Below are 12,912 nucleotides of genomic sequence, written 5' to 3' on the forward strand. Positions count from 1 at the left end.
TTATTAGCCGGGCTAGCGGGGCTAACGTTTATTAGCAGACTAGCGGGGCTAACGTTTATTAGCAGACTAGCGGGGCTAACGTTTATTAGCAGACTAGCGGGGCATTTACAGAGGGTTAAACGTGTTGATTAAAAGTACTATTTTTATCATTTTTTGCCCAGAGCTGTCTTCTTCGTTTCCGGCAGGCTAGCTGCCTTGCGCCATGTTGCTGCCTCTCGCTGGTGAATCATGGAAATGCTTAAAAGGGCTCGCGCTGGCTACGTTATACAGTGACGTAATCGCGTGGCTCCTTGCTGGTGGAAAAGCAACAGGTTCGTAAGAGGTGCTCGGGTTAGCGGTTAGCACCAACTGAGCACCGGCTCCAGCACTAGCTCCGAACCAGCACTGGCTCCAGCTCGGTGGAGAAAGCGGTGTTCATGGCAGTGGGAGGTTCTAGGAGGTTCTGGAGGTTCGGGGAGGTTCTGAGAGGTTCTGAGAGGTTGACGTACCTGCAGCTTGCGGGCCATGGCCACCACCTCGTGATCTGGAGGGTTGTACTTGTAGCAGTTGGAGAACATTAACCTGACATCCGTCGCAAAGCTCTGAGGATCGCTGTACTCTCCTTTATCCATCTTTTTCTGTTAGAGAGGAGACAGAAAACATGAGTCAGTCATATTTAAAAAGGGGAATATGAAGCTTCATTGAATCCTGCTTCATTGAATCCTGCAGCTCTATAAAAGGATCAGTGTCGTATTTTGGGTCACATATCTGCTCTGAAGCCGGACAGAAACCTCGTAGTTTAAACACCAGCAGCTTATTTTAAAGCAAATTCACAAATTCATTCTTCACGTAACTCGTCAATCTTTCAGATCTCCGTCCTAAAGTTCTCACTTGCAGACAGCTGTCATGATAATTATTGACTTATCGTATAATAGCATAATTATCAACATTGTGTGTATATATCAACTTATCGTACAATAACGATATTTTTGACATTGTGTCTATATACCGACTTATCGTACAATAACGATATTTTTGACATTGTGTCTATATACCGACTTATCGTACAATAACGCAATTATCAACATCATCGTGTCTATATATCGACTTATCGTACAATAACGATATTTTTGACATTGTGTCTATATACCGACTTATCGTACAATAACGCAATTATCAACATCATCGTGTCTATATATCGACTTATCGTACAATAACGATATTTTTGACATTGTGTCTATATACCGACTTATCGTACAATAACGATATTTTTGACATCGTGTGTATATATCGACTTATCGTACAATAACGATATTTTGACATCGTGTGTATATATCGACTTATCGTACAATAACGATATTTTTGACATCGTGTCTATATATTAACTTATCGTACAATAACACAATTATCAACATCATCGTACAATAACGATATTTTGACTGTGTATATATCGACTTATCGTACAATAACGATATTTTTGACATTGTGTGTATATATCGACTTATCGTACAATAACGATATTTTTGACATCGTGTCTATATATCGACTTATCGTACAATAACGAAATTTTTGACATCGTGTATATATATCGACTTATCATACAATAACGATATTTTTGACATCGTGTCTATATACCGACTTATCGTACAATAACGATATTTTTGACATCGTGTCTATGTACCGACTTATCGTACAATAACGATATTTTTGACATCGTGTCTATATACCGACTTATCGTACAATAACGATATTTTGACATTGTGTCTATATACCGACTTATCGTACAATAACGATATTTTTGACATCGTGTCTATATACCGACTTATCGTACAATAACGATATTTTTGACATCTTGTCTATATACCGACTTATCGTACAATAACGATATTTTTGACATCTTGTCTATATAACGACTTATCGTACAATAACGATATTTTTGACATTGTGTCTATATACCGACTTATCGTACAATACCGATATTTTTGACATTGTGTCTATATACCGACTTATCGTACAATACCGATATTTTTGACATTGTGTCTATATACCGACTTATCGTACATACCGATATTTTTGACATTGTGTCTATATACCGACTTATCGTACAATAACGATATTTTTGACATCGTGTACATATCGACTTATCGACTTATCGTACAAAACCGATATTTTTGACATTGTGTCTATATACCAACTTATCGTACAATAACGATATTTTGACATTGTGTCTATTTATCGACTTATCGTACAATAACAATATTTTTGACATCGTGTGTACATATCGACTTATCGTACAATAGCGATATTTTTGACATCGTGTGTACATATCAACTTATCGTACAATAACGATATTTTTGACATCGTGTGTACATATAGACTTATCGTACAATAATATTTTTGACATTGTGTCTTTATAATCAAGTTATCGTACAATAACGACATTTTTGACATTGTGTCTATATACCGACTTATCGTACAATAACGATATTTTTGACATTGTGTGTACATATCGACTTATCGTACAATAGCGATATTTTTGACATTGTGTCTATATATCGACTTATCGTACAATAACGATATTTTGACATTGTGTGTACATATCGACTTATCGTACAATAACGATATTTTTGACATTGTGTCTATATACCGACTTATCGTACAATAACGATATTTTTGACATCGTGTCTATTGTGTCTATATACCGACTTATCGTACAATAATGATATTTTTGACATTGTGTCTATATACCGACTTATCGTACAATAACAATATTTTTGACATTGTGTCTATATACCGACTTATCGTACAATACCGATATTTTTGACATTGTGTCTTTATAATCAATGCATCGTACAATAACGCAATTTCTGACGTCATCGTGTCTATTTATCGACTTATCGTACAATAACGACATTTTTGACATCGTGTCTGACTTATCGTACAATAACGATATTTTTGACATTGTGTCTATATTTTGGTTTATCGTACACTGATGATGTCACACGTTACCCGAACAGTGCTGAGGTCCATGGGTGTTTGATGATGTCATGGTAGTCGTGCAGCTCGAGCGCCTCCGCGTCCACCGGCTTGTAGAAGGGCCAGGCGTACGCCGCGTGCTTCTTGGAGAGCATCTCTTTCAGGATGGCGTCGCAGTGTTTCATCTGTTCGCCTAGTTTACCGGCCTTCCTCCCCCCTGCGCCTCCTCCGCCTCCTCCCACCTCGCCTCCCGCCACCTCCTCCACTGTCTCCCTGCGGGTTTTGGCGGGGCGTGCGGCGGCCTCGCGCCGGGACGAGCCCAGCTTAGCCGGTTTGGTGTCCTGAGCGGACGGAGAGTCGGCGCGACCGGCAGAGATGGCCGACGTGGTGGGAGTCGTGGTGTCGGCTTTCCTCTTCACCCCCTTCTTCTGTTAGAGAGAGAGAGAGAGAGAGAGAGAGAGAGACAGACAGAGGGAGAGAGAGGGAGAGGGAGAGAGAGAGAGAGAGAGGGAGAGAGAGAGAGAGAGAGAGACAGAGAGAGAGAGAGAGAGACAGAGAGACAGAGAGAGAGAGGGAGGGAGAGTCAGTGTTTGTCACATTTTATACTTTGGGTCATGTGCTGCCATCACATACTACACGGCTGTTACCTTGACGACGGGCTGTGCAGAGGGCATCATGGTTGCCGGGGGCTGTGGGGCAGAGACGGGGGGCGTGGCTGGTACCGGTGTGGGCGTGGTCGAGATGACTGGCGTCTGAGAGGGGGAGGGGGAGGGGTACGAGGGGGGAGGGGAGGCTGAAGACTCGGCCTGCTGACTCACTGATGGACAGAAAACACAGAACAGGAAGTATTAGTACTGCAGTACCTGTAGTATTAGCAGTATTAGTACTGCAGTACCTGTAGTATTAGCAGTATTAGTACTGCAGTACCTGTAGTATTAGCAGTATTAGTACTGCAGTACCTGTAGTATTAGCAGTATTAGTACTGCAGTACTTGTAGTATTAGCAGTATTAGTACTGCAGTACCTGTAGTATTAGCAGTATTAGTACTGCAGTACTTGTAGTATTAGCAGTAGTAGTACCTGTAGTACATGTAGTATTAGCAGTAGTAGTACCTGTAGTACATGTAGTATTAGCAGTAGTAGTACCTGTAGTACATGTAGTATTAGCAGTAGTAGTACCTGTAGTATTAGCAGTAGTAGTACTTGTAGTATTAGCAGTAGTAGTACCTGTAGTACCTGTAGTATTAGCAGTAGTAGTACCTGTAGTATTAGCAGTAGTAGTACCTGTAGTACCTGTAGTATTAGCAGTAGTAGTACCTGTAGTATTAGCAGTAGTAGTACCTGTAGTACCTGTAGTATTAGCAGTAGTAGTACCTGTAGTATTAGCAGTAGTAGTACCTGTAGTACTTGTAGTATTAGCAGTAGTAGTACCTGTAGTATTAGCAGTAGTAGTACCTGTAGTACCTGTAGTATTAGCAGTAGTAGTACCTGTAGTATTAGCAGTATTAGTATTTGTAGTATTAGCAGTATTAGTATTTGTAGTATTAGCAGTAGTAGTACCTGTAGTATTAGCAGTATTAGTATTTGTAGTATTAGCAGTAGTAGTACCTGTAGTATTAGCAGTATTAGTATTTGTAGTATTAGCAGTAGTAGTACCTGTAGTACCTGTAGTACCTGTAGTAGCAGCTGCAGGCTGTTTGCTCTTGTTCTTCCCTTTCGGCGCTGGCGGCAGCAGAGCTACTTCCTCTTGAGGCATCTGAGCGACTTTCTGCAGGAAGATTTTCTCTAGAGCCTGAGCCATCAGCACGATGTCATCTGTGGGCTGCAGAGACCAAAACATCTGATCAATAACTGACCAAAACATCTGATCAATACATCTGATCAATAACTGACCAAAACATCTGATCAATAACTGACCAATACATCTGATCAATACATCTGATCAATAACTGATCAATACATCTGATCAATAACTGATCAATACATCTGATCAATAACTGATCAATACATCTGATCAATAACTGATCAATACATCTGATCAATAACTGATCAATACATCTGATCAATAACTGACAATACTGAACTTGAGTCTCATCATGTGCACTGATACAAACATCACTGACTGGCCCTTCAGAATAAGAGCGTACCTTGTTGTAGATGTAGCAGTAAGTGGCCTTTCAGAATAAGAGCGTACCTTGTTGTAGATGTAGCAGTAAGTGGCCTTTCAGAATAAGAGCGTACCTTGTGGCCTTTCAGAATAAGAGCGTACCTTGTTGTATATGTAGCAGTATGTGGCCTTTCAGAATAAGAGCGTACCTTGTTGTAGATGTAGCAGTTGGTGAACATGGTGTTGAAGTCCTGCATGGCCTCGCTGGCGCTCCAGTAATAATTGTTCTCCAGACGTTTCTTGATGGTTCCCATGTCCATCGGGTTCTTGATCACTTTGTGGTAGTCCTGCAAACATCAACAAGGTTAGCTTAGCATTCAGGCTGTTAGCATTCAGGCTGTTAGCATTGAGCCTGTTAGCATTCAGGCTGTTAGCATTGAGCCCGTTAGCATTCAGGCTGTTAGCATCCAGCCTGTTAGCATTCAGCCTGTTAGCATTAAACCTGTTAGCACTCAGGCTGTTAGCATTAAACCTGTTAGCACTCAGGCTGTTAGCATTGAGCCTGTTAGCATTCAGGCTGTTAGCATCCAGGCTGTTAGCATTCAGGCTGTTAGCATTCAGGCCGTTAGCATTCAGCTACACGCTCTAGCCCCTGTGATGCTAGCTGCTCAAAGAAATGAAGGGAACATTTAAATCTCGCATCGTGTGAAGTGTCAAATCTTTACTGAGAGAACCCAAAACCACCGAGGGCTGGAGGTTCTGCACTCAGACCTGGATCTGGACTGTGGCGGTACTGATAAACCCCGTTCCCACTGCAGGGACTTCGGGGTAATGTTACCCGAGTCCTACCCGAGGTCCCACTTCCTATATTTGACCAGGAACTTCCTCAGTGTTAACGGGTGGAAGGAGTTCAGTCCTACAGTCTCTGAGGGTTCTGGTTCCTGACAGCAGAACCGTTGGCTCTGACATGAGGGCCGTTTCCACTGAAGAAGTTCCTGGAACTATTTGAGGGACAGGAACTTTACAGGAACCTTCCTCTCACTCGGCCCTGTCAACCGCTGTGTCTCCACTGAGAGAGCCGAGTGAGAGGAAGTTCCAATCAGCACCCAAGAGTTTCTCGAGGCCGTTCTGAGTACCTACTCCGAGGCAGGGACTCGCTTAGCCCCTGTAAAAGATCCTTTGGAGGCGGTTCCTGCGGTGGAGACACGAACCAACGGCCACGGCCCCGTAAAAATTACCCCGAAGTTCCTGCGGTGGGAAACGGCCCTATGGAGGTCTGTGTGACCCTCCGAGGATCTGCCTCCCCAGACCATCAGTGCCCCCCCCCCACCCCGACCAAAGCAGCCCTGCTGATGTTCCAGCATCCAGACCAGGTCCCACTAGAGGACGTCCTCATGTCCCCGCCTGCCTGGGGGAGGGGGAGGGGGAAGGGGGGGGGGCATCCCGTCCTCATGGAGTCTGTTTGGGACAGTCTGGTCAGCAGCAGCCAGGCAGCGCTCCTCCTCCTCCTGCTGCTGGAGGACTCAGCAGACCTCGATCCCGGAGGAGCTGGACTAACTGTGAACCTAAACGGGCTGCAGGTAGCGCCTCATGCTAGCAGAGGCGAGGACGCCAAACTAGAGAAGGGGGGCGGGGGGTTTGGGGGGGTCTGAGGGGGGTCCTACTTTTACCTCCATTGAACCTGTTGTTAGTGTGTAATTTGACCCAAAGCAGCTGAAACTGATTCCTGATCAATGCTGACATCATTAAGGCTCCTTCATGTCTCTGAGCAGTGTGTTCAGTGTGTGTGTGTCGGCGGCAACAGGAAGTGGCTGTGATGCGTTTCCTGTGGCGGAGCAGCGACTCACCGCCAGGCAGAGTTTGATGGCGTCGACCGGCTGATAGAAGGGCCAAGCGAACTGATGCTTCCACAGAGTCTTCACCACCACGTTCTGCATGTACTGCAGCTGGTTGGTCTTCCTGTAGGAGACACACACACACACACACACACACACACACACACACACACACACACACAGAGACACACACACACACACACACACACACACACACAGAGAGACACACACACACACACACACACACACACACACACACACACACACACACACACACACAGAGAGACACACACACACACACACACACACACACACACACAGAGAGACACACACACACACACAGAGACACACACAGAGACACACACACACACACACACACACACACAGAGAGGGACAGAGAGACACACACACACACACACACAGAGACAGAGAGACACACACACAGAGAGAGACACACACACACACACACACACACACACACACACACACACACACACACAGAGAGAGACAGAGAGACACACACACACACGGTAAAATATCACACCAGAACTGCGGATCATAATCACGATAATTAACCCTCCTGTTGTCCTCGAGTCAAGGAAGGAAGGGAGGAAGGAAGGAAAGAAGGAAAGGAAGGAAAGGAAGGTAGGAGAGAGGGAGAAGAGGGAAGGGAAGAAGGAGGGAGGAAGGAAAAGAGGAAGGAAAGGAAAAGAGGAAGATGGAAGGAAAGGAGGGAGGAAGAAAAGGAAAGGAAGGGCGAAGGAAGGAAGGAGGGAGAAAGGAAAAGAGGAAGGAAGGAGGGAAGGAAGGAAGGAAGGTAGGAGGGAGGGAGAAAAGAAAAGAGGAAGGAAGGAGGGAGGAAGAAAGGAAAGAAAGAAGGAGGGAAGGAAAGATGGAAGGAAAGGAGAGAGGAAGGAAAGAAGGAAAGAAGGAAAAGGAGGAACGACGGAAAGTAGGAGGGAGAGAGAAAGGAAAAGAGGAAGGAAGGAGGGAAGGTAGGGAGGAAAGAAGGAAGGAAGGTAGGAGGAGGGAGAAAGGAAAAGAGGAAGGAAGGAGGGAGGAAGAAAGGAAAGAAAGAAGGAGGGAAGGAAAGATGGAAGGAAAGGAGAGAGGAAGGAAAGAAGGAAAGAAGGAAAGAAGGAAAGTAGGAGGGAGGGAGAAAGGAAAAGAGGAAGGAAGGAGGGAAGGAAAGGAGGGAGGAAGGAAGGAACAAAGGAAGGAGGGAGGGAGGGAGGGAGGGAGGAAGGAAGGAAGGAAGGAAGGAAGGAAGGAAGGAAGGAAGGAACAGTCGAAACAGAGGAGGATGACAGGAAGGTTAAAACTATTTTTTTTAACTTGCTGCATTTCTTGGACGTTTCTCTTCAGAGAGCGGGTGAGGGTTGTACCTGCCGGGCTTGGTGGGGTTGGTGACCTCAGGGGGGGGGGCGGGTTGGTGAGCTGGGGGGGGGCTGGGGGGGGGGGGGGGAGTAAAGGAGGGAGGAGAGGAGGAAGGAAGGAAGGAAAGGAAGGATGGTCGTACCTGCCGGGCTTGGTGGGGTTGGTGACCTCAGGGGGGGGGCGGGTTGGTGAGCTGGGGGGGGCTGGGGGGGGGGAGTTAAAGGAGGGAGGAGAGGAGGAAGGAAGGAAGGAAAGGAAGGAAAGGAAGGATGGTCGTACCTGCCGGGCTTGGTGGGGGTTGGTGAGCTGGGGGGGGGCTGGGGGGGGGAGTAAAGGAGGGAGGAGAGGAGGAAGGAAGGAAGGGAAGGAAGGAAAGGAAGGATGGTCCGTACCTGCCGGGCTTGGTGGGGTTGGTGACCTCAGGGGGGGGCGGGTTGGTGAGCTGGGGGGGGCTGGGGGGCGTAAAGGAGGGAGGAGAGGAGGAAGGAAGGAAGGAAAGGAAGGAAGGAAGGAAGGAAGGAAGGAAGGATGGTCGTACCTGCCGGGCTTGGTGGGGTTGGTGACCTCAGGGGGGGGCGGGTTGGTGAGCTGGGGGGGGGGGGCTGGGGGTAAAGGAGGGAGGAGAGGAGGAAGGAAGGAAGGAAGGAAGGAAAGGAAAGGAAGGAAGGAAGGATGGTCGTACCTGCCGGGCTTGGTGGGGTTGGTGACCTCAGGGGGGGGGCGGGTTGGTGAGCTGGGGGGGGGTAAAGGAGGGAGGAGAGGAGGAAGGAAGGAAGGAAAGGAAGGAAGGAAGGATGGTCGTACCTGCCGGGCTTGGTGACCTCAGGGGGGGGCGGGTTGGTGAGCTGGGGGGGGCTGGGGGGGAGTAAAGGAGGGAGGAGAGGAGGAAGGAAGGAAGGAAGGAAGGAAGGATGGTCGTACCTGCCGGGCTTGGTGGGGTTGGTGACCTCAGGGGGGGGGCGGGTTGGTGAGCTGGGGGGGGCTGGGGGGGGAGTAAAGGAGGGAGGAGAGGAGGAAGGAAGGAAGGAAGGAAGGAAGGATGGTCGTACCTGCCGGGCTTGGTGGGGTTGGTGAGCTGGGGGGGGCTGGGGGGTGGGGAGTAAAGGAGGGAGGAGAGGAGGAAGGAAGGAAGGAAAGGAAGGAAGGAAGGATGGTCGTACCTGCCGGGCTTGGTGGGGTTGGTGACCTCAGGGGGGGGCGGGGTTGGTGAGCTGGGGGGGGCTGGGGGGGGGGGGGGGGGTAAAGGAGGGAGGAGAGGAGGAAGGAAGGAAGGAAAGGAAGGAAGGAAGGATTGTCGTACCTGCCGGGCTTGGTGGGGTTGGTGACCTCGGGGGGGGGGTAAAGGAGGGAGGAGAGGAGGAAGGAAGGAAGGAAAGGAAGGAAGGAAGGATGGTCGTACCTGCCGGGCTTGGTGGGGTTGGTGACCTCAGGGGGGGGCGGGTTGGTGAGCTGGGGGGGTCTGGGGGGGGGGGGGGGGTAAAGGAGGGAGGAGAGGAGGAAGGAAGGAAGGAAAGGAAGGAAGGAAGGATGGATGGTCGTACCTGCCGGGTTTGGTGGGGTTGGTGACCTCAGGGGGTCGGGTTGGTGAGCTGGGGGGGGGCTGGGAGTAAAGGAGGGAGGAGAGGAGGAAGGAAGGAAGGAAAGGAAGGATGGTCGTACCTGCCGGGCTTGGTGGGGTTGGTGACCTCAGGGGGGGGCTGGGGGTAAAGGAGGGAGGAGAGGAGGAAGGAAGGAAGGAAGGAAAGGAAGGATGGTCGTACCTGCCGGGCTTGGTGGGGTTGGTGACCTCAGGGGGGGGAAAGGAGGGAGGAGAGGAGGAAGGAAGGAAGGAAAGGAAGGAAAGGAAGGATGGTCGTACCTGCCGGGTTTGGTGGGGTTGGTGACCTCAGGGGGGGAAAGGAAAGGAGGAGAGGAGAGGAGGGAGGAAGGAAGGAAAGGAAGGAAAGGAAGGAAGGAAAGGAAGGAAGGAAGGATGGTCGTACCCTGCCGGGTTTGGTGGGGTTGGTGACCTCAGGGGGTCGGGTTGGTGAGCTGGGGGGGGGCTGGGAGTAAAGGAGGGAGGAGAGGAGGAAGGAAGGAAGGAAAGGAAGGATGGTCGTACCTGCCGGGCTTGGTGGGGTTGGTGACCTCAGGGGGGGGCTGGGGGTAAAGGAGGGAGGAGAGGAGGAAGGAAGGAAGGAAGGAAAGGAAGGATGGTCGTACCTGCCGGGCTTGGTGGGGTTGGTGACCTCAGGGGGGGGAAAGGAGGGAGGAGAGGAGGAAGGAAGGAAGGAAAGGAAGGATGGTCGTACCTGCCGGGTTTGGTGGGGTTGGTGACCTCAGGGGGGGGCGGGTTGGTGAGCTGGGGGGGGCTGGGGGGGGGTAAAGGAGGAAGGAAGGAAGGAAAGGAAGGAAAGGAAGGAAGGAAGGAAGGAAGGAAGGAAGGAAAGGAAGGAAGGATTGTCGTACCTGCCGGGCTTGGTGGGGGTTGGTGACCTCAGGGGGGGGCGGGTTGGTGAGCTGGGGGGGGCTGGGGGGTGCAGCCTCGGGGGCGTCCGACATGGTGGACGACGGTGACGCAGCAATGCACCGTGGGACGCAGTGTCTGACCTGAAGGTGAAAAAAAACCTAACCGACTCCTCTCTGGTGTGTGAGGGTGTGTGTGTGTGTGTGTGTGTGTGTGTGTGTGTGTGTGTGTGTGTGTGTGTGTGTGTGTGTGTGTTAGTGTGTGTTCAGTTCAGGTGTCGTTGGTGTTGATCGTTCAGCTCGATGTTTCCCCCGAGGAGACAAACTCCCATCTCACGACCTGCAACACACAGAGAGAGAGAGAGACTGATCAATACATGGAGGGAAGGAAGGAAGGAAGGAAGGAAGGAAAGAAGGAAAAAAAGACAGGAAGGAAGGAAGATGGAAGGGTGGGAGGAAGGAAGATGGAAGGGTGGGAGCAAGGACAGATGGAAGGAAGGAAGGAAAGAAAAAGAGACAGGAAGGAAGATGGAAGGGTGGGAGGAAGGAAGGAAGGAAGGAAGGAAGATGGAAGGAAGGAAGGAAGGAAGATGGAAGGAAGGAAGGAAGGAAGGAAGATGGAAGGGTGGGAGGAAGGAAGATGGATGGAAGGAAGGAAGGAAGATGGAAGGGTGGGAGGGAGGAAGGAAGGTAAGAAAAAAAGTCAGCAAGGAAGGAAGGAAGATGGAAGGAAGGAAAAAAGACAGGAAGGAAGGACAGATGGAAGGAAGGAAGGAAAAAAGACAGGAAGGACGGACAGATGGAAGGAAGGAAGGAAAAAAAGACAGGAAGGAAGGAAGGAAGATGGAAGGGTGGGAAGAAGGACAGATGGAAGGAAGGAAGGAAGGAAGGAAGGAAGGAAAAAGACAGAAAGGAAGGAAGATGGAAGGGTGGGAGGAAGGAAGGAAGGAAGGAAGGAAGATGGAAGGGTGGGAGGAAGGAAGGAAGGAAGGAAGGAAGGAAGATGGAAGGGTGGGAGGAAGGAAGGAAGGAAGGAAGATGGAAGGGTAAGAGGAAGGAAGGAAGGAAGGAAGGAAGGAAGGAAGGAAGATGGAAGGGTGGGAGGAAGGAAGGAAGGAAGATGGAAGGAAAGAAGGAAGGAAGGTAAGAAAAAAAAGACAGGAAGGAAGGAAGATGGAAGGGTGGGAGGAGGAAGGAAGGAAGGAAGGAAGATGGAAGGGTGGGAGGAAGGAAAGAAGGAAGGAAGGAAGATGGAAGGGTGGGAGGAAGGAAGGAAGGAAGATGGAAGGGTGGGAGGAAGGAAAGAAGGAAGGAAGGAAGGAAGGGAGGGAAAAGAAAGACAGGAAGGAAGGAAGATGGAAGGGTGGGAGGAAGGAAAGAAGGAAGGAAGGAAGATGGAAGGGTGGGAGGAAGGAAAGAAGGAAGGAAGGAAGATGGAAGGGTGGGAGGAAGGAAGGAAGGAAGGAAGGAAGATGGAAGGGTGGGAGGAAGGAAAGAAGGAAGGAAGGAAGATGGAAGGGTGGGAGGAAGGAAGGAAGGAAGGAAGGAAGATGGAAGGGTGGGAGGAAGGAAGGAAGGAAGATGGAAGGGTGGGAGGAAGGAAGGAAGATGGAAGGGTGGGAGGAAGGAAGGAAGGAAGGAAGGAAGATGGAAGGGTGGGAGGAAGGAAGGAATGAAGGAAGGAAGATGGAAGGGTGATTACTCTGATCAATAAAAGTTAGACGCCGTTCTTTCAGAATAAAAGTCTAATTTCTCTGATTCAGACTCTTATTGTGAATTCTTTCTGACAGGAAACTGAATCTTTGACTTCTCTGATATTTTAAATAATCAATAATGAAAAAGGAAAGAAGGAAGGAAGGAAGGAAGGAGGGGAGGAGAAAGGAGAAAGGAAAAGAGGAAAGAAAGGAAGGAAGGAAGGAGAGGAAGGGCGAAGGAAGGAAGGAGAGGAAGGGTGAAGGAAAGAAGGAAGGAGGGAGGGAGAAAAGAAAAGGAGGGAAGGAAAAATGGATAGAGCAAGATGGAAAGAAAGGAGGAGAGGAAGGAAGGAGGGAAGGAAAGGAGGGAGGAGAGGAGGTAGGAAGGAAGGAAGGAAAGGAAGGAAGGAAGGAAGGAAGGAGAGGAAGGACAGATGGAAGGAAGGAAAGGAAGGACGGAGGAAATAAGGAACGAGGGAGGGAGAAAGGAAAGGGAAGGA

At 49.1% G+C, this 12,912-nt stretch overlaps 1 protein-coding gene across 1 annotated transcript; it reads right to left on the bottom strand.

Annotated features, from left to right (window-relative positions):
• Positions 1-349: 349 nt before the first annotated feature.
• On the bottom strand, positions 350-10,950 carry LOC128354854 (bromodomain-containing protein 3-like; the record flags this gene model as incomplete). Its single annotated transcript, XM_053314995.1, is given in 9 exon segments — positions 350-617; positions 2,989-3,008; positions 3,011-3,383; positions 3,603-3,772; positions 4,620-4,776; positions 5,271-5,408; positions 6,909-7,020; positions 10,132-10,157; positions 10,749-10,950. Coding segments are annotated over 9 exon segments (1,330 nt in total), but the record flags the coding sequence as incomplete, so codon positions are not given.
• Between the last annotated feature and the right edge of the window lie 1,962 nt (positions 10,951-12,912).

Source organism: Scomber japonicus, unplaced genomic scaffold, assembly GCF_027409825.1.
Source record: "Scomber japonicus isolate fScoJap1 unplaced genomic scaffold, fScoJap1.pri scaffold_727, whole genome shotgun sequence".
Classification (NCBI taxonomy): domain Eukaryota; kingdom Metazoa; phylum Chordata; class Actinopteri; order Scombriformes; family Scombridae; genus Scomber; species Scomber japonicus.